Source organism: Mrakia frigida, assembly GCF_051309035.1.
Source record: "Mrakia frigida strain ATCC 22029 unplaced genomic scaffold BDY24scaffold_12, whole genome shotgun sequence".
NCBI lineage: Eukaryota > Fungi > Basidiomycota > Tremellomycetes > Cystofilobasidiales > Mrakiaceae > Mrakia > Mrakia frigida.
Genome location: NW_027481269.1, coordinates 415,424 through 436,402, shown reverse-complemented (window position 1 = coordinate 436,402; position 20,979 = coordinate 415,424). Strand labels below are relative to the sequence as shown.

General features: G+C 54.4%; 7 protein-coding genes across 7 annotated transcripts; 4 read left to right on the top strand and 3 right to left on the bottom strand.

The window, feature by feature from the left end:
* Nucleotides 1-92: 92 nt before the first annotated feature.
* On the bottom strand, nucleotides 93-2,567 carry BDY24DRAFT_414518 (DUF6534 domain-containing protein; the record flags this gene model as incomplete). Its single annotated transcript, XM_076643323.1, has 15 exons — nucleotides 93-338; nucleotides 452-584; nucleotides 727-745; nucleotides 864-916; nucleotides 1,013-1,085; nucleotides 1,156-1,230; nucleotides 1,330-1,393; nucleotides 1,461-1,487; nucleotides 1,557-1,571; nucleotides 1,657-1,704; nucleotides 1,793-1,864; nucleotides 1,982-2,090; nucleotides 2,163-2,228; nucleotides 2,330-2,347; nucleotides 2,437-2,567. 15 exons carry the CDS (start codon nucleotides 2,565-2,567, stop codon nucleotides 93-95), a joined length of 1,149 nt encoding a protein of 382 aa, XP_076497474.1.
* A 1,530-nt stretch (nucleotides 2,568-4,097) lies between these two features.
* UBC13 (E2 ubiquitin-conjugating protein UBC13) lies at nucleotides 4,098-5,803 on the bottom strand. The gene is made up of 7 exons (XM_076640120.1): nucleotides 5,688-5,803; nucleotides 5,324-5,438; nucleotides 4,958-5,039; nucleotides 4,832-4,845; nucleotides 4,729-4,764; nucleotides 4,544-4,632; nucleotides 4,098-4,445 (listed from the first exon to the last, which is right to left on the bottom strand). Exons 1-7 carry the CDS (start codon nucleotides 5,712-5,714, stop codon nucleotides 4,362-4,364), a joined length of 447 nt encoding a protein of 148 aa, XP_076497473.1. The 5' UTR covers nucleotides 5,715-5,803; the 3' UTR covers nucleotides 4,098-4,361.
* Nucleotides 5,804-6,013: 210 nt separating this feature from the next.
* On the top strand, nucleotides 6,014-7,785 carry BDY24DRAFT_414516 (uncharacterized protein; the record flags this gene model as incomplete). Its single annotated transcript, XM_076643322.1, has 5 exons — nucleotides 6,014-6,286; nucleotides 6,573-6,627; nucleotides 6,743-6,927; nucleotides 7,010-7,548; nucleotides 7,758-7,785. The coding sequence occupies 5 exons, from the start codon at nucleotides 6,014-6,016 to the stop codon at nucleotides 7,783-7,785; spliced, it is 1,080 nt and encodes a 359-aa protein (XP_076497472.1).
* A 607-nt stretch (nucleotides 7,786-8,392) lies between these two features.
* BDY24DRAFT_386480 (uncharacterized protein) lies at nucleotides 8,393-10,041 on the top strand. Its single transcript, XM_076640119.1, has 8 exons — nucleotides 8,393-8,554; nucleotides 8,670-8,732; nucleotides 8,831-8,975; nucleotides 9,129-9,266; nucleotides 9,346-9,428; nucleotides 9,513-9,588; nucleotides 9,653-9,718; nucleotides 9,930-10,041. Exons 1-8 carry the CDS (start codon nucleotides 8,486-8,488, stop codon nucleotides 9,950-9,952), a joined length of 663 nt encoding a protein of 220 aa, XP_076497471.1. The 5' UTR covers nucleotides 8,393-8,485; the 3' UTR covers nucleotides 9,953-10,041.
* Nucleotides 10,042-10,140: 99 nt separating this feature from the next.
* BDY24DRAFT_386476 (uncharacterized protein) lies at nucleotides 10,141-11,690 on the top strand. Its single transcript, XM_076640118.1, has 4 exons — nucleotides 10,141-10,430; nucleotides 10,530-11,339; nucleotides 11,427-11,525; nucleotides 11,599-11,690. The coding sequence occupies exon 2, from the start codon at nucleotides 10,585-10,587 to the stop codon at nucleotides 11,230-11,232; it is 648 nt and encodes a 215-aa protein (XP_076497470.1). The 5' UTR covers nucleotides 10,141-10,430; nucleotides 10,530-10,584; the 3' UTR covers nucleotides 11,233-11,339; nucleotides 11,427-11,525; nucleotides 11,599-11,690.
* A 1,632-nt stretch (nucleotides 11,691-13,322) lies between these two features.
* BDY24DRAFT_440749 (uncharacterized protein) lies at nucleotides 13,323-14,551 on the top strand (the record flags this gene model as incomplete). The annotated part of the gene is made up of 7 exons (XM_076644549.1): nucleotides 13,323-13,456; nucleotides 13,528-13,627; nucleotides 13,717-13,896; nucleotides 14,081-14,106; nucleotides 14,199-14,272; nucleotides 14,382-14,401; nucleotides 14,481-14,551. The coding sequence occupies exons 1-7, from the start codon at nucleotides 13,418-13,420 to the stop codon at nucleotides 14,549-14,551; spliced, it is 510 nt and encodes a 169-aa protein (XP_076497469.1). The 5' UTR covers nucleotides 13,323-13,417.
* Nucleotides 14,552-14,823: 272 nt separating this feature from the next.
* On the bottom strand, nucleotides 14,824-20,883 carry BDY24DRAFT_34711 (uncharacterized protein). Its single transcript, XM_076637638.1, has 9 exons — nucleotides 20,043-20,883; nucleotides 19,558-19,801; nucleotides 19,425-19,490; nucleotides 18,996-19,340; nucleotides 18,763-18,891; nucleotides 18,400-18,683; nucleotides 18,118-18,289; nucleotides 16,274-18,014; nucleotides 14,824-16,190 (listed from the first exon to the last, which is right to left on the bottom strand). Exons 1-9 carry the CDS (start codon nucleotides 20,541-20,543, stop codon nucleotides 14,975-14,977), a joined length of 4,698 nt encoding a protein of 1,565 aa, XP_076497468.1. The 5' UTR covers nucleotides 20,544-20,883; the 3' UTR covers nucleotides 14,824-14,974.
* Between the last annotated feature and the right edge of the window lie 96 nt (nucleotides 20,884-20,979).

The window sequence follows — 20,979 nt, the reverse complement described above, 5'->3', positions numbered from 1 at the left end:
ACCGAGAAGGTGCACGAGAGAAAGGGAAACCAACGAGCCCAAAACGAAAACGACGCGTCGAAGCTAGCCGGAAGCTACGAGCCACGTACAGCTCAATCCTTCTTCTTGTAAGGGAAGAGATCCACATGGTTGATGAGCTTCCTCCCGTCGTCTGTTCCAGCGAAAGAAACCTCGCTGGCGAAAGGACCTCGACTCTCCCCCTCCTTTGCCTGCTGCTCCTTGAGGGCTGCATCGTGCTCGAAAGATTCGAGAGAGATGCCGTCCTCGTCTTCGAGACGTCTTTGAGATCGAGTCTGAGTTCGAGTAGGGTGGGGGTCGAACTCGTCGGGGGCAGAGCTCTAAAAAAATGGAAAGGGAAAGCGACGACGCGTCAGAGAACCGAAAAGGGAAAGGTACGGACGGAGCCAGAGTGGCGAAGGATGAGAAAAGGGAAGATGAGTAAAGAACTGACGTGTATTTGAGTCTCTGTGAAGACAGCAACGCCCTTGGTTCCTCCTCCGGTGACTCGAGTCGTGTAGTTTCCAGACGTGTTCTTCTCCGTCGAACGATCCGTTCCCGACCAGTCATGTCTGAGCTTCCCTCGGCTACAAAGAAAAAACGGACACGGACCCAAGAGAAGGAGGAAGAGAGAAAAAGCGAGAGGCATGGTCAGTTCGGTGATTCGACCGTCGATCAAGAAAAGAAGGAAGGAAAGTCTCCAGCATCCTGCGATGACAATGCACATACGAGTTAAGCACGTGAAGGACTGAAATGATGAAGGAGAGAGAAATACGAGTCAGGTCGTGCAAGAGGAGACGATGAGAGAACAGGACGCGGAAGAGGGGAAGAGATGGAGGGACAGGGAGAGGGGGAAGAGGGATTACCTGAAATGGCTGCGAGTTTAGTTTCACTGAAAGATCCTATCAGACAGAGGTTACTGGTGAGAGAGGGGGAGGAGGAAAGGAAGATGGGGAGGGAGAGTCAACAGGGAGTTCGCACGCAGGACGGTATCGAGGGGTCTGAGGTGACGAACCTGTTCCCGTCGTAGACGTAAGTTGCCAAAAAGAAGAGTCCAGCGATCAAAGGAAGGCACTGAGCTTCGAAGGCTGAGGAAGAAGTCGAGGAGGATTGTCAATTCGACGCGTCGCGTCTTCGGGGGACGTGAGCACAACTCACTGAACCTGACGAGAGAAGTGATGGTCGCATTCGTACTGGTCCACTCTGACTTGGATTTGAGAAGGTGATAGACGACTGAGAGATGAGAGGGAAAGAGGAGGGATCAGCGGGCGAGATCAGGCGCGTCGCAACTCTCTCGCATCCAGTCTGCTTCCCTCGCCCTCAAGAGCTCACTGGTAGATGTCAGAACGAGGTCGGTGACTCCGGTAGCAGTCTTCCAAATGATCACTAGATTCGTCTGGAGATGTAAACGAATGATCAGCTGGTTGTCGAGCGAAAGCAAGAGATGTTGCTCTTCGACTCACGAGAGTGGTAAAGTTCGAAAAATTGACCTGAAAGAGTAGAACCGTCAGATCAGCATCATAACATAATTCGCCTCAGCGAGCATTCTTTGCACTCACATCGTTTCCGGCGATCTGTGGACGAGAGACGCGAAAGGAGTCAGCTCGGAACGTCGAAGCTCGGAACCGAAGTTCGAGAACAAAGAGGAACTGAGCTCACAATCGTAGCTATTGAAGACCCTAGTCCCAGCCCAACGCCTCCGAGAATCTGTAAATAGATGCGAGACGTGATCAGCCAAGAATCTCTTGAATCTTTCAGAAGAGAAGGAACGACGACCGGGCGAGAGAGAACTGACAGTCACGGAGCAAAAGACCAGCAGGTACTTGTTCTTCTTCGAGATTTTGTAAGCTCGATCGAGAAAGTATGCCTAAAGGGAAAAATAGAAAGAAAGTAAGGGTTAGCAGGTCTGGAATAGGACGAGGAGAGAATGCTGAACGGAACCGCGACGCGCCTGTGCCATGGAAGTTGCCAACGCCTCAAAGACCAGGCAGATCTCCCACTCGACGTTCACGAGGATGTTGATCGCCGGCCAGTTCCCCACTTCTTTAACGAAGACGAGAAAGCCGTAGACGAGCGTGACGCAGGTTTGGCCTCTGACGACGCAAAAGAAGAGAGAGAAGATCAGGTCTTGTTCGGAAAGCGCAGGATGTGAGAGGCGCACTGACAGGTTGATGATGAAAAGTAGACAGACCAGAATCTTGAAGTTCCTACGGTCCTTCCTGAACCAGTGGCTAGCGAAAGAAGCGAGGTCAAGTTAGCGTCGAAGACGAAGATATGAGATCGCATCGCCGTCGGGCTCCCTCGCCTTCTTCCTCTCGCCTCGTAAACTTACAAGTAAGACCACACCTCGCTGTGGTGATGAACGTAAAGAGGAGCAGTGGTCAGTCTCATATATCTGGGCTAGATGAGTTCAAGGAGGGAAGGAAACGTCGGCCTCACATGCACAAAATCCCAAAGAGAATCTGGTCGAGCGAAGATGCAAGAGCCAATCCTCCTACGTACCACACTGGATCAGAAGCCCAAAGAGCTGCCAGGCCAGTATCTACTACCACTTCAGTTGAGTTGGACATGAGACCTCTTTTTTGAGAGGGAAGGCGGAGGTTGAGGGAGGAGGGGAGGGAAGGGTGAAATCGAAACGAGCTGTCGTAGGCGCCAGAGTAGGGCTTGTTGATTAAGGGCTAGGAGAGTCGTTGAAGAAGATTAGACCGAGAGGGAGGATAAAAGAAGGAGGAAAGAACCTGTGAGAGAAGAAGGAAGAGAGAGCAAGGGGGGGATGGAGTTAGCGAGAGAAGAGCTCAAAGAAAGGAGGGCTGAACGCTGAAGGAGGAACGAGCGAGGAAACGGCATCTTTGAGATTGCTCGCGTGCCCAATTTGATTCCGCGGATGCTCGTACACCGCCAATCAAGACACCCGGGCGAGTCTGTTCATGTCTGAGCTCCAAAAAGAGAGAGCAGCGAGCGAAGGAAGGAGGAGGAGAAGGCGCTTTTGACCCAACGAGCAGATTGAGGCGCTCAACGCGTTTCTGTTCTCCCCAAACCTGCTCACACGACCGAGAGGATAGAGGAGTGAAGGGTTCGAGGCGGACTCACTGGTGCTGGCTTCCATCTGCCTTCTGGTTGGAAGGAGAAGGAGGGCGGTGAGCTTTGCTTCGAGTCTCAGGCGACGACAGTTCAGCCCCCCCCCGTTCCGCTAAGGCTGATCGACCGTTTCGCTCCGTCCTCCTTCTTCATCTTTCTTTTCAGGGAAAGGAGTATTAGACATGAGAGAGGGACGAGCATCTCGGCCGAAGTACCGTTGAGAGAGGGGAAGGATAAAAAACTGCGAGAAACAGGCAAGACTCCGCCCTTCGCTGAGCTCGTCTAAACGTTTTCGTTGCAGTGAGACTGAGGTCTCGCTCCATCTCTCAGCTTCATCAGTAGTTCCGTTCAGAGCTCGACTCTGTAGGACGCGAAAGGATGTAAGTGGTTGAATCTAACGGTGAAGCTTTTGTCGGCCGCCGGCTCTCGATCAAAGCTTCGGATCAAAGGCGAGGGGACGAAGAAGGATCGGACTCCGACGCGTCGCGACCTGTTGCTCGAAGGATTGCAAGCCGAGGGACGAGCAACTGGTTGATCCGTTCAGTCAGATATACATCATCAACTCCTCCACTGCTTGTTGCTGTTTTTTCAGCTCCCTTCCCTTTCGAGTAGGCTGCTTTCAACAACACGGCTCTCTCGCGACCGCGTCTCGAGTTCACTCTCTTCTCATCTCTCTCAGTGGAAATCGCTCATCTCAAACCCTATTTGATAGGACGAGTAAAAGCGGGTGTGAGAAAGAGAGAGCATAACTGAGAAAGGCAACAAGAAAAGAGGAGGAGTGAGCTTGGGTTTTTTTCTTAAGTCGTTGGTCTCTTCCACTCTCGTCTCGAAAGTTGAGGTTCAGAGGGGCATGAAAGCGCGAAAGGAACGTGGTCCCATTTCTGGCAGCACCGATAAGATGAGATCTGCAGGGGAGGAATCGGAATTGGAGGCGGAGGCGGAGAAAGGTTGAGAGAATCGACGACCGCGTCGAGTACGATTCTCGATGAAAAGCTCACCGTTCCAAGAGCAAGCGAAGACTGTAGGCGGAACAAAAAGTGATAGAAGCGTTGTATACTTGCTAGCCAAAATGAAAGAGAGAGAGCGAAAAAGGAAAGAACGGTTGAACCCAAAGAAGATAGAGCGAAAGGAGCGACGTCGAGATGTCGACGCGACGAGAGAGAAGGGCTTGGGCTGAGGGTATATGTGGTACGAGACCGAAGAAGGGAAGAAACCAGACGAAAGAAGAGACGAATGGGAGGAGGTGGTGGGTCTAAAGAAGGGTGGTGCAAAGAAACGAAGCGGATCTAAACAGCGAATTTGGCAGTCCACTCCCTCGACACGTCGTGGGCACCCTTCTCGTCCGTCTTGTAGTGCTCGGCGACGTCGTTCTGGGTGATATAAAAGTCCAGCGGGTGAGAGTGAGCTTCTACGGCGTCGTCGGTAGCGTCAAGGGCTCGGGTTGAGGAAGGCAAGGGGTCGAACGTACGGCTAAGGGATCGTCGGGGTTGGGAGCACTCAAGAGAGCCTGGACGGAAAGGAGAACGGTTCGGATCTGGAGAGCGGGCGACCACTTGTCTGCGAGAGCGAAGAAGAAAGTGGCAAGGAAGGGAAGTCAGCGAAGGAGTCTGACAAGGACGACGTAAGGACGCCAGGAAGGAGAAGGGTACGAACCCTTCAGGATATCGAGACAGATCCGTCCGAGCTTATCTGTGAAGCAACAGACATCAAGGATCAGCTTTGTGATACAGGCTCGACGGAGTGAAAAGAGACGAACCGATGTTGGGGTGGCTGAACGAGAGGAGGAGGAGGAAGGAAGGAGGAGATCGTGAGCTTCGCTTCGAACTGAACTTCAAGCTGACTCGTGATGAAAAAAGGGCCTGAATCTCGATGGAGAACTCACTATATCTTAGTGAGGAACCGAACCTTGGGAGGCGACATGGGGTACTCCTCAGGAAGGAAGAGCTCGAGCTTGAAGTGTCCACCTGATGGAGAGGGAGGAGGAGGAGGGAGGAGATGGCGATCGGAGGGAGGCGAGCAGGGGCGGGTGGATGAGGAGTGAACGATTGAAGTCGGTAGAGGGTCGAGTTGAAGTAGGAGATGCATTAAGAAGGTGGGCGAGGGAGGAGATCCGTGGTAGTGGGAAGAGAAGGGAGGGAAGGAAGGAGGGACGAGGTCGTCAGCTCGGACATTCTCTGAGCTCTCTGTTGCCTTCTGTTGATGCTTCTCTCCTTCGACCTGAGCCCAGAAACAAGAACATGGAACTTACCGGCGAATGGGCTTCCTTCTGGACCAGTGATCATGACGTCGAAGTACCTGAGGTTCTCCTCATGAGGAGAGGCAGTGATCCCAGGAGCAGGGTCCGAGAGGAGTCGTTGGGTTTCCTGAGGGACGACGAAGCGAGGGAGGGCGACGAGGGAATAGGGGAGCGTGTGGAAGAAGAGTGGGAGTGGGTAGGGGCAGACGAGGGAAGCGAGTCGATTATAGAAAGAGAATGCGACCGAGGTGGAAGGGCATGAGGAGGAGGAGGAAGGAGGGAGGACGAGCGATGTCAGCTCATCCAGCCTTCTGCTCCCTAAAGAGCTCTCGATAGCCCTGAAAGCGGTTACAACGTAAAGTAAAGGAGTACTGACCTTGATGATACGCTTAGGGAGAGACATTGCTTGAAAAGATGGATTATCAAAGGTCGTGGGTGGAGGAAGAGGGAATCGAAACGGACTCGTCCTTCGGCCCTTCCTCCAAAGACCTAACGACCACCCTGTTCACTCGCCTTTTCACCGGAAAATCCACCTAAAACCCCTCGATCGACCTCTCTACACACCAAGCTTCCAACTCGTGAGTATATCTCGTTCGATCTGAGTAATTAAACGCTACAAGAAGCAAACGACTGACCTCTCCTATCCTCCCTCTCCTTCCCTTCAGACCTCCTTCACCTTCCTCTGCCCTCCCTCCCTTCGCCATGGCCATCTTCCCCTCCAAATTCATTCGCAACCCTATCCCGTTCGCCCTCTCCCTCTCCTCCCAAGCTCCCATCACTCTCCCTCTGCTCTCTCGCGCTCAAGTGCCCGGTCCCTCGGTCGTCCTCCAAAAAACGAAGGCGACGCTGAGGGAGGAGCATTTGGCCCACAACCCCGTCAAACTCCTCGCGGACGCTCGAGCCCAGGCGGAGGAGCGTGCACTGTTCAAGGGGAAGGGAAGCTCGTTCCCTAGGAACTTGAAGATCGAGAGTCTCGTGGACGAGGAGGCAGAGTTCAGCAGGAAGGTCGGGAGATTAGCCAGAGGTCAGCTCGCAAAGGCTTTGGCCAGGAGATCCTAGGGAGATGGAGAGGATTTGGCTGGGTGGACTGGTGTAGGTGTAGGATTGACATGAGGATACAGACTTTCAAGTTTTTTGAAGAAGAAGGAAAGAAGTGAGGGACGCCTCAGGAAGAAGGAAGGAACCGTCGAGCTCAACAGAAACGAGTTGACCTGAACCCATCACCTTCACCTTCCCACCTTTTTCGTTTATCTCGACCTAGCTGCCTCGCTCTCATGGATATGGATACGACGAACCAACTTTGCCCCTTCATACCAGTGAGTTTGTACCTTGATCCCTGCTTTTCGCTCTGGATTGAGGATGATGAGTCGAGCTCACTTCTTCTCTCCCTTCTTCCTTCTCTCCCTTCCTTCCTTCCGTCCCTCCTCCCAGCTTCCAACGGAGACGATCCGAGACATCCTCTTCTTCGTTGGCAGGAACGACCTAGTAGTACTCTCTCAGACGTGTCGAAGGCTCAAGAACTTCACCTCACTCAATTCCTTTCCCTCACTCAACACCTTCCGTCTCTAGAGGTCTTCGACCTCTCCGGCTACCTTGGTATCGGCTGGAGTGACTGGGTCAGCACCACCTGCCTCCTCTGATTCCCGACCTCCTTCTTCTCAGCGGCTGATCCTCGTTCGTTAACGTCTCGAACAACAGCCCTCTACCATCGTCGCCTTCTCCTCCCTCTCGCGCCCCATGTGGCTCGTTCTCTCCTGCTCCCTCACTCCCCTCCCTACCCTCGTCGACACCATCACCTGCGCAGCCTGTGCCTCCCACTTCCCTACAACCCATCCTCAACTCAACCGAGATCTCCAACTCGTCGGAGGACGCGACGCTCTTTGGACCCTCCTCTTCGAGATCAAAGTTGCGAGACTGCATCTCCTCGCAGATCACCGCCCAAAGGGCTCGGAAGTCGAATGGAACGTCAATCAATACAATCCTGGAATCCACACCCTCCTTTCGGTCGTTCGCTTTCGAGCTCACGTTGTGGTGAACGAGGAGGACACTTCGAGGAAGCTCGTCCAGAGAGGGAGAGGTGAGATGCGAGGACCAAGGGAGAGGGAGGATTCTCCTTGTTGGACATGCTCGGGAAATGGAGAGGAAGATCCGATCGAGAAGCTGAGGAGGTGCTCGGTGGAGGAGGTGAGAGCAGCGATGGCCAAGAGAGGGTTTGACTTTGGGAAGTTCGATGCGAGGTGAGGGATCTCTCTCCCTCTCCCTCCTTCCGTACCCGTAGAAGACTGACTCCTCCCCTTCTTTTTCTTCGTCGCCCTCGCAGTCTATCGTTCCGTTGATCCAGGACCTGACTCTCTCGAAGTCTTCTTGAGGTTCGACTGGCTCTTTGGTTCGTCGCTCTTCCGACGCGTCGCTGATCTGACTCGTCTCTCTTCTTTTACGTACTCAGGTCCGGAGCTCCCCACGTCGACAACTAAGCCAAAAGAAACTCGTATCGTTGCCAACTTGACCAATCGGATCTGGGTATCGATGGGAACCGGAGGGAACGTTCGAAGGAAGGAAGGGAGGAGACGGGTTTTTGCGTTGATCTGGATGGACTTTGGTCGAGAGTCCTTTTCCAGGTCGAAAAGTATCATCAAGCAGGCTCTTGGAAATAAGAGAAGGCTGTCGGGGAAAGGGAAGTAGGCCGTGGGGAGGAGGAAAGAAGGGTTTTGTCGACGACGAGACGAGGGAGGGAGAAGACACGACGCGAGCTCATTGAGAAGAGCTTGAAGCTGCAACGGGTACTGAAAGCCAGTATCTTGCAAGAGGAGCAGATCCATAACGGTGTAGTGAACGAATGAGACGCACGTGTCGAAGAAGAGCAGGAAAGAAGAGAGACCAGAGGGAACGTGTCGAGTCGATGCTCTTCTCCTCCTGTCGACGAAAGGTTTTTCGGTCTGGGAATTCTTTCGGACGCGTTTCGCAGCAGACCTAGCTCTTTCTGTCAGGCGAACTCAGCTCTACAGCTCTCAAAAAAAGACGAAGAAGCTCAAGCTCTCACGGAGAAGGAAACTTCGAAATGTGAGCTTCGAAGAAGTCCAACCAACACCACGACTTCCCTTCTCCCTCTCCTTCAGCTTCCCCTCTCGCTCTCAAGTCTGAGCCTCTCTTCAGCCAACCCATCAAGCTAGCGATATGTCTTTCCGAGGTGGTCGAGGAGGAGGCAGAGGAGGTCGAGCAGGACCAGGAGACGGATTGAACCTCGTGAGCTCACTCTTCCTTCCCTTCCTTTTCCTTTCCTCTCTTTTCGTCCTTTCGTCGCCTGTTTGGATCCTGGGTTTGGAACTGACAATGCTGTGTTGGTGGTTTCGTCCTTCAGGCTGGTATGACCTACGCTGAGATCTCTGGAGGAGGAGGTAAGGAGTCGGAGGAGTTGTACCCTGTTCGTTCACCCACCTCCTTCTCTCCTCCTTCCCTTCGCTTTTCGAAAACGTCTTTCCTCGTGCTGATACATTGATCTTCGATTGATTGGATCATCAGGAATACTCTTCAGCCTCTTCGCTCCCCTTTCCTGTCCTTCCAGCACCTTCGTTTCAGGAGAAATCCGCCGTGTCGACGCAGACGAGGTTTGGGTGGGCGTTGAGTCAGAGCACCGAGTGGTTGAAGCAGGGCAAGAAGGGGGATGGTCAGTCCCTAGCTCTCCTTCAGTCAGAAGAGAGCGATGCCGTTGGTCTGAAGGAAGAGGATGCTCCAGGCAGCAAGGCAGGAAGAGCAAAGGAAGGGAAGGAAGCGAGCTCGAGCTGACCTTCCTCTCCTCCTTCCTTTTCCTTTCTCACAGATCTCGACCGATACACCGACAAGTACAAGCCCCCTTCCGCCAAACTCACCTCTCTACAAGCTGAGAACTACCCGGAAGAAAAAGACTTCGCTCCTCAACTCTATCAGTCTTACTTCCACCCCAACGTCAAGCCGAAAGGTGAGCTCGCATTTCCTCCCTCCCTTTCTCTCTCCGTCGCACGTCGAACTGACTCCCTCGTGCTGCTTTGCCATTTCAGTCTCGTCGAGCAAGAACGCTCCTAAACGAAAGAAGCTCGGTGTGGACGACGTGGTGGGCGCTGATGATGGAGACGAGGAGGAGGTCAGTCTCTCTTTCCTTTCGCTTTCGCATCCTTCCCATCGTCGAAACATGAGCTGATCTCGCTTTTCTTCGACGTATGTGCAGGAGGAGAAGTCCGACGGTGGACTTGGGTCTGGAGAGGAGGATGAGGACTACGATGCTGATGAGGGAGACGACGATTGTGAGTCTTCGGCTCTTCGACGCGTTCGCAAAGTCGACCTGACGGTTTTTCGCTTGGTTTGCAGACGCCGATCAACATTTCGATAACGGAGAGGATGAGGGTGATGGAGATGATGGAGGAGGAGATGATGGTGAGTTTGTCCGCTTCTTTCGTTGTGGCAGGAGGAGGAGAAAGAGGAGACGAGGGCTGCTCGTTTGTCAACGACGTCGCTTCTTGCGAGAGGACGCGAGTCTTCCTCGCCGGCGCAGGATCATTCTCTACATCTCAGAAGAGTCTCGCTAGTCCTCTTTCGGAAGACTTCTCAGCCGCTGACTCGTTCTTTTTCACTTCGGCTCGAACAGGAGGAGAAGCGACCTTCGATTGAGCTTGCTGTTGCTGCTTGATCTTCCCTATCTACGCCCTTCTCACTTTGCTATTTTTACGATTCATGTCTTTGGGTTCTTTCGTCTGTCACCTTTGATTCCAAAAGCGAACTTCGACAGATACAGCACCAAACTCAGACGAGCTCGACCTTCCCCCCGTCTCCTTACTCCTCTTTCTCTCCCAGCTCTCACCTCCTTCTCTCTCCTCGCCCAATGGGCGACCCCATTCTCGATCAAGATGACCCTCTTCCTTCGCCTCTACCTCCCTCTCCGATCCCTATACCTACACCGACTCCCCCTCCTTTACCGTTCATGAACGAGGAGCTTCTTCGACGATTGAAGGACGAGCTCCTCTTCGAAGGGTTGGATCCGATACTGCTCATCGACTTGCTGCTGTGTTTCGTGATGGGAGGGGAGAAGCATCTCGTAGTGAGAACGTTGAAGAGGGATGAGGAGGTCGTTAAGAAGATTGTGGGAGCTGTGAGTCAAGGCTGTAGAGACGGAGGACAGAAGGGAGAGAGAAGGGAAGGAGGTGTGAGCTCGAGCTGACCTCTCTCTTCTTTCCTTCCCTCGTTCAAGATGACGATGAACGTCTTCGGCAAACACACTCAACGAGTAGATCTCACTCCTTCACATGAGCCTCAAGATCTCCTTCGGGATATGTTCATCTATCCAGCAGGTCAACAACAACGAAGGAAACGAGCAAACACAACGAGTTCCTTCAACCCTTCCCTCGCTTCTTCAACATCCAACGTCCCTCCTCCTCTACCCTCATCCTTCAACCCCTTCATCGCATCACATCATCAACCACCACATCACCCACATCGCCTCTCCGCTTCCAACGAAACCTCTTCTTCCTCCAACCAACGACAGTCCTCCTTCTTCCTCGACGATCAAACCACAGACACCTCCCCAACAACACCCTTCCACCCGCCTCCTCATCCTTCCCGCTACCGTCAAGCTCCCCGCGCCTCCCGAGCAGCCGCACCGTCCTCCATCTTCCCAGCCCTTCGACCAGGCTCTCACCTCTACGCTCCTTCAACTTCCTCAGAGTCCCCGTTCGACGACAACCACCCTCATCATCCCGCTCAAAAGAAACGACTCCCTCCGACCTACCTTCCTCAGGTTCTCATCCTCACAGGAGTGGAACAAGCAGCCCATAGTGTTCAGCTCAAGATTGGGGAGGTACTCAGTACGAAGAGAGTGGTGGTCTCGCCGAGGGAGGGAGAGAGTGAAGACGACGAGGACGACGAGGAGTCGGGAGGAGGGAAGACGCCCGTAGGGAGTTGGAATCTACCGAGAGGGTTCGTGATGATCTGGGTGAAAGTGGTGGACCAAGCTGGACATGGGAGTGAGGAGGCAAGGCAACCTGAGGTTGGGAGTTGGCTGGTGAGTCGCGTCAAAATCGTCGTCTCGTTTTCCTTTCGCGTCTCTCGAGGTCTGATTTTTCGACGCGTCTTTCTCTTTCGTTTGCAGTATGACCTTTTCACTTTGACCTACGACGTTCCCTGGCTTCATCCAGACATCGAGGATATGCTTCCTCCTCCTCAGGTCGTCGCTCGTATCAGCTCGGACGTGAGTCCTTTCGTTTCGTTCTGTCTCTCTTCCTCCGTCGAACCTAACGCTCTTCCGTCTTCCCTCCTCCCAGGAAATCGACCACCTCCACACCCTCTACCTCCGCACCTATCTCTCCTCAACCCTCAAAACCTACCTCTCCTCCCTCCTCTCCTCTCTCCTCCACCACCCTCATCTCAAAGCCCACATCACTCCTCGAACGCGCGTCGACCTCCGAGATCTCGTCGCCGCCATCCGAGTCGTTCTCTCTCCTCTCGACCCCGACGATAGGGACCAGGGAGGGTGGTTTGCCACGCCCGATGATGTGAGGAGGGTGTGGACAGCGGGGATGAAACATCGGGTCTGGTTGAGGGAGAGAGGGAGAGGGGAGGTGATGGGCGGGTTCAATCATTGGAGGACGAGGGTTGGAGGAAAGGGCGGAAATGGGGATGGGGAGGAGGAGGAGGAGGAGAAGCTGGGTGGGAAGGGGGAGAGGTTGAGGGTTGAGGGAGCGTTGGTTGAGCTGTTGAGGGTTGTGTAGGCTCGTGGGCTCGTGGGATGCTGTTCTCGTCTTCTCTCTTTCGACTTTTTGTTCCATAACGACTTGCTACGACCCTCTACTCGCTAGTTCTCTGTCTTGCTTCCTTTGCTGCTTTAACGAATCATCTGTTCTCGCCGAACGAAGGAAGACGAGGTTGAGCGAGGGACTGAAATGAACTGGCGACGTGGTTGAGCTGGAAAGGTTCGGAGTGCTCTGAGCCGGGAGGAGAGTGGTGTCGTTGCGAGGAGAGGGTTATAGTGAATTCGGTCCCAAGATCGAAGGTAGCAGGTGGAGGAGGACTGTCCGGCATGCGAGGAAAGCGAGACGAAACTACGAGAAAGCTGATATGGTTGGAGTGAGGAGGAGGACGAGGAGGTTGAAGGTCGAAGGAAGGAGGGAGGGAGAGCGAGGTGTGGTGAACGCGCGCGACGAAGAAGGACGTCGAACTGCTGGGATGACCGCTGATCTTCATCAACAGAACCTCATCCATGGGAAGTAGGCTGAGCTTCGTCCGGAAGTTGTTTGCTCCTCCTTCTCCTCCTTCTCCTCCTCTACGATCCGAGGGCTTCGAGACGAAGGTCGTCGAAGTGTCGAGCTTTGGCGGTGAGGGATTCGAGGGCTGAATGGAAGAGGTTTTTGACGCGGTATGAGCACAGTTCGCTGGTCTATTGTTGAAAGGGACGCGGAGAGAGGGTAGAGACTGAGTTCAGGGAAGGTGAGCTTGTTCGCGTCGACCGGGAGGAAGCGAGGTCGAACGGGTGTGAATTCTCGCCTGCATCTTCTCGCTTTTATCAGGTCGAGTCGAGCACCACGATCTATGAGAATCTTCCGGCGTGGTTCAATATTAAGGCATGTCAGCTTCCAGGGACTCCTCGAAGGTCCAACGAGGAGGTGAAGCAGGGAGGAGGAGGAGGGAGGAAGGTCGAGCTCACCCCTTCGAGCCCGTCCTTCCTTCGAAAGAGGTAGAATCGAGTTGAGCAGTCCAGCACCGCCAATTCAGTCAGTAGATCTCTTGGATACCTGAGAACTCATCAAAGGGAATCAGAAGGACCGAGGGCGCGAGGGAGGGGACCGGGCAGAAGGAGGAGGAGGGAGCTCGATTGAGGTGGGAGGAGGGACGAACGCTTCGTGCTGCAGCGAGGAGGAGTTGTAGCACGATGGGTCGATGACGGCGATCTCTAGTCTGCTCTAGACGACAGGGGGACCTCTGAAGTCGTTTCAGAGGCCATGGTCGTGGTTTGAATTGAAGAGAAGGAGGAGAAAGTTCAAAGTCAGCTCCCCGCCCATTTCGCTCCCCTCCTTCTTCCCTTTCGACCATCATCATCAATCAATCTCGCCAATCCACTACATCAGACATACTCTTAACGAGCAAATGGGAAACGTCAAAAGCGTCTTGTCCTCGCCAGATCAGGTAAGGACGAGCTCACCCTTTCAACGTCGACTCACGTTCCTCTTCCACTGAGTCCTTCTTCTCCTTCCCAGACGAGAGTCACGATTCCTGTCGACTACGAGGTCCCGTCGTTTCCTAGCCTATACGCACCCAATCTCGACAATCGAGGCGCCCACTATCTGTACTTCGCGGGTAAGCTGATCCTCATCTCCCTTTACTCCCCTCTCTCCCCTCCCCTGGCTTTCCCTCTCCAGATCGTGGCTGACTTGAGCTTCCTTCAGAGGACATGTGGAGATTCACCGTTCTCTGGACTCTCATCTTCATCGGATTGATCCATCTCGTCGGAGGAACCATCGCTTGCCTCGTCTTCTTCCACAAACACCCCCTCCTCGCCGCTTCTGCTCCTTTCATAGCAACCGCTTACGGATTGATCATCGCCTTCATCTCTTCCGCTATGGTTGGTGAGTTCGCAAGTTCAGTCTTGCAGCGTTTGAGAGGAGGAACGAGTTGTCGGCTCGAGAGGAGAGACGCGACGCGGCTTTCCTCCTCGCTTCAACCACCTTCTCCTCACGAAGTCTGCAGCTACTAGACCATCGAACCCGAAACTGAGCTGCTCTAAATCTTCTGTTTCATGCCCTCGCGCAGGAGTCGCTTTGGCTGCGGTCTACAATGTACGCTTGCTCTCACCCAACGCCTCTTGAACGAGACGGCCTCAACCTGATCAGCCTCGCTTCCTTCAACATTTTTTCCTTCGAATCAACAGGCAGCGCACTTCAATATGGCTACGTGGGTTCCGTTTTTGTGGGGGTTGGTTCAGGCTCTAGTTCTTGTTCTCGGGTGAGCTAAATTTCTCTCTCTCTTGGACGACCGATTGCCGCTGAATTGGGCTCCCTTCTTCTTCAGGAGTTACAACACCCTCTCTACGATCATCTGATGATCGCTCAAGGATGACTCTATGCCTATTCTGTGAGTCTTGCAGCCGAGTGGCGTTTGTCACCTCGCCGGACGCGTCGCTGACTTTTCATCGGCTTTCCTTCGTTCACAGTGATATTACCACCTCATGTCTTCATCTACTACAATATGCGTCCCAACGGGCAGGCTTTCCATGCTCCTTGAACTGTATCCGGCACCAGATCAGGACGAGATCTTAGTGAGCCCGTCTCGTTCGTCTCGACGCGTTGCAGCCCTCCTCGTGCTGATCCATCTTCTTTCTTCCTTCTTTTCAGACGGGAGTCCTCTTCGATCACCCACTTTTTCAGTCAAGCTCTCACAATTACCGAGAAACCCTCAGCAGCTCAGCAGCGACCGACGCGTCTCGTTCTGTTTCGTCGTTCAGTCTCTTCCCTTTCTTCTTTCTCTTTACCCTGTGTTACGTCTCTCCATTCTCCTTTTCCTAGTCACGATTTTATGCCAATCGCTGTACGATTTTACCGATACAACATGTTAAAGCATCTACCAACATCAGAGCGAACGAGAACCGAAGCCAAACCAGAATCTACGCGTCGAGAAAAGAAAAGACTACAGTAGAACTAGATTAGATCAAGCGCCAAAAACGAACGAAGGGGTCGAAGGATTCAAAGGTTTTCCTCCTCCTCCTCCTCCTCCCGACCCCCCTGCTGCTCCATCAGGAGCAGATCCACCGCCTGAAGTACTACCACGACCTCTCGTCGCTGCTCCTGAAGATCCCTTGGATCTCCCACCACCTCCTCCTCTCGTTGAAGGTGTCGGCGTCGACGTAGAACTCGAGCTCGCTTCCCCTCCTCCTCCTCCTCCTCCCCCAGCTCCCTTCCGGGACTCAGAAGCCTTCTTCCCACCTCCCCTTCCACTCTTCCCACCTCGCTTCCCCGTCGATCCTCCTCCTCTCCCACCACCACCGCCGCCGCCGTTCATCGCCTCCACCATCCTCCTCTCGACCTCCCACTCCTCCTTCTTGATCCTCTTCTCCTCCTCCGCCCACCAAATCAGGAAATCTGCTTCCTCCTTCTCGGCTCTCCGCACTTCCTGCTCCTCCTTCTGAATCTCCATCAACGTCTTCTTCATTCCTCCCTTTTGCGAGGCCTCGACCTCTTTGTGGTCTCGTTGCTGCTGTTGAATGTGGGCGAACGACGAAGTAGCGGGTGAGGACGACGGTGGAGGAGGTGGTGGAGGAGCGGTGAAGGTAGGGATGGACCAGGTAGCCGAGGAGGTAGAGGTAGAGGAGGTGAAGGAGGGTTTGGTCGAGGAGGAGTAGGCTGAGTGAAGGGAGGGAGACGAGACGACTCGAGCCGTTGGGACGATCACGTTTCGAGAGGCGTTGGCTGAGTTGGAAGGAGATCCAAAGATCGACGAGGGAGTAGCTGGGCCTCCTCGGATTGTTCCTGGACCGGTGCTGGATCCTGCTCGAGCCATCGTTGGCGAGGGAAGGGAGTCGCGTCGAGGAGCTCCCGAAGCCGCTGCGGGTGGAGGGAATCCTCGTAGACTTGGGAAGGTTGCTGCGGGTGGAGGAGAAGGATGAGGTTGAGTTGAAGGAGAAGATGCCGAGGAGGTGGAAGGAAGACGCCAGGGAGTGGAGGGGACGGAAGAAGGAGGAGTAGTGGACGCTCGAAGAACCGGCGAGGACGTCGACGAGTTGTTGAGTTTCTTGCGGTCCTTTTGAGAAAGCTTGAACGTTGGGGATGGGAGTGTGGCGTCCGAAGGAGCTCGAGTTGATGTTGAAGAAGGTAGACGGGGTCTTGAAGAGGAGGCTTCACCAGCCATGATTGAACGGAGGTCGGTTCTGGAAAAAGAAAAGAAAGGAGACGCGTCGGTCAGCGCTCGGATCTTCGTTCGACCACGAACAGAAGGAGAAGGAAGACTCACCTCTCGGCCTCTACAGCTCTCGACTTCCAAACAGGTTTGCTCGACTCCTTCGAAGCTCCTCCAACCACCATCCTCTCTCCAATCAACAACGAAGCCGCCAAACCCTTCGCCAACCCTTCGTCGACCTCCTCATCCATCGCAAACAACCCCTCGTCCACCTCCTCTCCTCCAACCTGAGCATGCATCGCTGGACTCGTGATCGGTGAGATCGGAACCGAGTACGACGACGGCCTCCTCGGTAGCGATTTCGACTCTGCTGGATGCGGCGACGGCGAGGGAGAGAGTTTAGGCGACCTCGAGATGGGCTGCTGTTGATGCTGAGCCTTCGTCGACCTCAGCGTAAGCTTCGGGAAATCCTCCACCGCCAGCCAGTCCCTGTTCCTCTCCATCGCAGCCGTCACCAGGATCCCACTCCTCGAGATCGGGAGCCTCTCCCCTTGCTTCCCAACGACGAAGGACGACAGCTCTGCGAGCGTATCCGTCGCCATCGAATCCAAGAGATGACTCTCGAGCATCGTCTCCATGTTCCTAGCGATGTACCCTTGGAGGCTCGCTTTGAGGTCGTCGGCGTGGTAGAACGACGCGTCCGAAAGGAGGGAGACCGAGTTGAGCGTTGTGACGTGCCGAAGGACGACGGAGGAGCAGATGAGGGTGAGCTTGTCGAGGAGGAGTTCGTTGGCGGCTGCGAGGACCTCGAAGACGAAGTCGAGGAAGGTATCGATGGAATCCTGATGGTGGTAATCGAAGAGTTCGGTCCCGACGTCCTCGTAGAGGAAGCGGAAGACGGGGGACATGGTCGACCAGGGGAGGTGGCGAAGGTTGACGGTGACCGTTCCTCGTCCCCCGTTTGGATCCCGACGGGTTTGGGTCCATTCGGCGTCTTCGAAGAGAGCAGAGAAGAAGGGGGATCGGGATCGAAGGATGGATTCGTGGGCAGCGACGGTTCGGTCGGAGAGCTCGATGCGGACGTCCGGTCGAAGAGGGGAGGTGGAGGAGGAGTCGAGGAGGGTTTGAGCGATCTCGAAGGTTCGGTAGAGGTCCGACGAAAGGGAGGGAGGAGGTAGTGTCTTGGAGCTGAGTTGTAGGATGGACGAGAGGGCTGGCAGATCGAGGGTTTCCGCCAGGAGTTTGAGTTCCGATCTCACGGCGACGAGGTTGATGTTTCGATTCGACAGTTTCGGATCCTGGACCTCCCTCCCGACTCTCGGGTCCCAAACGGCTGGAAGATCATCCGAGTAGATATACTGAAGGAGGAGGAGGACGGTGAGATGATCCGATTTGGGGAGATGAAGTCGAACGAGTCCTTCCGGCGTTCGTTCCAACGAGACTCGACACGATGGGATCTTCTCTCCTGAGAGTAGCCGACGAAGGACCGAGCTCCTCGTAGCGACGACGGCTTGATGAGCAGGAGTGTCTCGTCCTGCAGCGTGGAAGACGCAATCGCTTCCAGCGACGCCGAAGAGAGGAGGGTACGACGACGAGGGTCTCCATTGATCTGAGATCTGGACGAGTTGACGAGCGATCTTGACATCCAACTTGACTGATGCTGATTCCGACTCTCCTTCCTCTTCGGTAGGGTCGACGTGGGTTTCCGACTCCTCGAGGAGAAACGATCCTCGACGACCTTCCATCCACCGACGAACGTGAGGAAGCAGGTGGGTGAGATCCTCTCCGACTGAGGGACCTGTGAGGTCGATGCTCTTGGGGACGGCGTCCGCTCGGATGGCGGCGAAAGATCCAGCTGGAAGGAGGAAGTGAAGCGGAGGATGAGCTGTTGAGTTCGACGGAGACGCGTCCTTCTTCTTTTCGAAACGAAGAGCGAAAGGAAAGAGACGTCGACTTACACTCGTTCGCCGAAACCTTGATGATCCTCTGAAGGAACGGAATCCTCTGGAACTTGAAAGCCTTGGAGGAGGAAGAGCTCGACTTGGTGTTGCGAGTTCGGACGAAGACGTGACCAGACTGTGTGGCAAGGATGATTCCTCCGTCCGATCCGAGAGCGACGTCCTTTACGGCCTGGATTCGATAGAATGGAAGAGAGGACTTGGTCAGTTCGAGCTTTCGTCTCCATCGAGCGTCCGGCGAGGCTCGAAGCAGATCGAGCAGTAATCCCGACGTCAACTCACAGTGAACTTCTTCCTCAAAGCCCAAGCCCTCTGAGGCTTGATCTGTACTCCTCCTCCCCTCGATGCTCCGTTCGCAGCCGCATCTCTATCGACCTCCGAAGGCGAAGCGAGAGCAAACGTGAACACGTCTCCCAAACTCGTGAGGCAGGCGAAGGTGATTCCGGACGAGGTGACCTTGACGACTTCGCTTCGTTTCCTGAACTCTGGAGGACGGTAGATGGCTGATTCGGCGAAGAAGGGAGAAGTAGGGAAGTTGACTTTGGTGGAGCCTCCTCGGTAGAAGCCTATGAGAGGAGAGAGAAGTCGGTAAACAACGAGAAAGGTGGGAGAGAGAGGCGAGAGAGAAGAGAAGAGAGAACTAACAGAGGACCTCGTTGGTTGCGAGTAGACAGACGAGAGCGTAGTCTGTGAGAGCAAGACCAATGACGGGTTGCGAGAGAGCAGCAATCTTGCGGGGAAGAGCTTGTATCGGATTCGAGGCGACGTCGTAGCCTGATAAAAATGAAAAGGGAAGACGCGTCGAGGGATCAGCCTCTCTCCTCTCGACGAAGACCCAGCAGCAGCGAGAGGCAAGGAACAGGAAGACTTGTGCTCACCAAGATGCCCATTATTGTAACCCCAAGTCCAAACCGAATCGCTCGTCCAACAAGCACTCGAACATCGACTCGCCGCCACACCCAACACCTCCTCCTTCTTCAAACTCCCCACGATCCTCCTCGGCGTCGTCTGAATCGGCTCCTCCGGAGAGGACTGGAACTTGGATCCCAAGGTGGGAGTATCGACTTGGTATCCGAGAACGGAGAAGCGATTGAGACCCCATGAGAGGACGTGGCCGTGGTTGGTGAGAGCGAGGGTGTGGTCTTGACCGAGTGCGATGGAGGTGATGGTGTGAGGGAAGTCGGAGATGGGGAGGAGATCGATTTGGCTGTGGACGGAGCGGGCTGATGAATTGAAAGAGGAGAAGAGGTGGGAGGTCAGAACGGGAACGGGAAAGAGAAAAGGGAACGCGAATCGACGCGACTCACCAAGTCGTCCTCCCGATCCGAATCCACAGAGGTTGACGTTGTTCGAAGGTTCGGCGGTCACCACAGCTGAAAGAAAAGCGACGTAAGTTCAGCTCCTGCTACCGCTCTCCCTTCTCTCGCCTCCCGAACTCACCTGTATGCAGCTTCCCCATCTGAACTTCTCGCACTTTCACTCCATCGAACCTCCTCAGATCCCCTCTCTCCTCCTTCTTCCTCCTCTCCTCTCCGTCCTCCTCCTCCTCCAGTTCCGGAGACACATAGACAGGTTTCTCGACTCGTTTGAGAGTGACCTTCTCCGGTAGGGATCGATCGTAGGCATCGGTCGATCCTCCTTGACCGAGCGTGTGGTTTCGGTTGGTTCCCCAGGTGAAGAGGGTCTGCGAGAAGAAGGAAAGATAGCTCAGTAGTCGAGAGAGAAAAAGAAGAAAAGGAAGCTGAGACTCACCTCTCCGATGCTTGTATCCTCGGGAGGGTTCGTCTTTGGAAAGAAAAGGAAAAGAAGGAAGGAGGAAATCGGTGAGCTTCGACCTTTTCTCGTTTCCTTCCCTCCCTCCTTCAGATCGTCCTCCTTCAACCCCAAAATTGAAACAGAAGACACAGAGATAGACGTGAACTCACCCCTTCCACCGTACTGTTATACAAATCCCAACACGTCAACCCCTCCTTATCCTTCACGCTCCAATCGATCCTCTCCTCTCCGAGCAGCATCCTCGCTCCCGCCAGATTCCCCACCCACAGCGCCCGATGCAACGCCGTCCAGCCCGACTCCACGTCCTGGAGGTTCAGATTGATCCCCGATTTCGGCTGGGTGTCCAAAAGGAGTCGAAGGTAATCGAGGGAAGCGGGATCGAGGGAGTAAGCGACGAGCTGGAGGATGGTACGTCCGAAGGAGTCTCGGGCGTTGATGTCGATTCGCTCGTCGTTCGACGGTCTGTTGGCTAAGGAGGAGGAGGAGTGCTGCCAAGATCTCGAAGCGCTGGTGCTGAGGTTGGAAGTCGATCCGTTGTTGTGGTTGTTGAAGGAGGTCGAACCCGATGTTCGAAGGAGGAGTCGTTTGAAGTGGGATTTCGCTCCGTTCAGGAAAGCATTGTGCAGACCAGGAGTTTCGGTGAAGTTCATACGATGGAGAGGAGGGTTGAAGCAGCACCTGTCTGTAGCTGAAAGGAGGACAGAAGGGTCCTTTCAGGTACGAAACGGGAGGGGAGGGAGGGAAGGAGAGGGAGGGAGCTCGCGAAAAGGTGGAGGTGGAAAGGAAGGAAGGAAGGAAGTTTGGTTGGTCGACTGAGGAAAGGACAGAAGCGGCAAAGAAGTGGATTGTCCTAGGTCGATAGAGTGCCGAGTTGAGCGAGAGATGGAAAGGAAGGATGGTGGTGGCGAGGCCGGTGACGGTTTGGGGAGCAAGGAGGGAAGAAACAGCTCGACGCGCTCTTTCAAAAGGGACTCGCTTCCGAGAGGGAACGTGGTCGAGTCAGAAACGTGTTTTCCTCATCGAAAAACTTTCTCTCGGTTGGATAGTCAAAGCGAAACGAAGGTAATAGTAGAGAGAGTGCGATTA

Excerpts from the sequence above, each read along its gene's own strand:
- UBC13 (XM_076640120.1), bottom strand. The coding sequence starts at position 5,714 with ATGTCTCTCCCTAAGCGTATCATCAAG. Across the intron at positions 5,040-5,323 it reads AGAAGGAAGCCCATTCGCCG|GTGGACACTTCAAGCTCGAG; the intron begins GTAAGTTCCATG and ends CCTCTCCATCAG. Across the intron at positions 4,446-4,543 it reads ACCCCGACGATCCCTTAGCC|AACGACGTCGCCGAGCACTA; the intron begins GTACGTTCGACC and ends TATATCACCCAG.
- BDY24DRAFT_34711 (XM_076637638.1), bottom strand. The coding sequence starts at position 20,543 with ATGAACTTCACCGAAACTCCTGGTCTGCACAATGCTTTCCTGAACGGA. Across the intron at positions 18,684-18,762 it reads CGCAACCAACGAGGTCCTCT|GCTTCTACCGAGGAGGCTCC; the intron begins GTTAGTTCTCTC and ends CTCCTCTCATAG. Across the intron at positions 16,191-16,273 it reads AGAGCTGTAGAGGCCGAGAG|AACCGACCTCCGTTCAATCA; the intron begins GTGAGTCTTCCT and ends TTCTTTTTCCAG.
- BDY24DRAFT_386476 (XM_076640118.1), top strand. The coding sequence starts at position 10,585 with ATGAGCCTCAAGATCTCCTTCGGGATATGTTCATCTATCCAGCAGGTC.
- BDY24DRAFT_386480 (XM_076640119.1), top strand. The coding sequence starts at position 8,486 with ATGTCTTTCCGAGGTGGTCGAGGAGGAGGCAGAGGAGGTCGAGCAGGA. Across the intron at positions 8,555-8,669 it reads CAGGAGACGGATTGAACCTC|GCTGGTATGACCTACGCTGA; the intron begins GTGAGCTCACTC and ends TTCGTCCTTCAG. Across the intron at positions 9,429-9,512 it reads ATGATGGAGACGAGGAGGAG|GAGGAGAAGTCCGACGGTGG; the intron begins GTCAGTCTCTCT and ends ACGTATGTGCAG.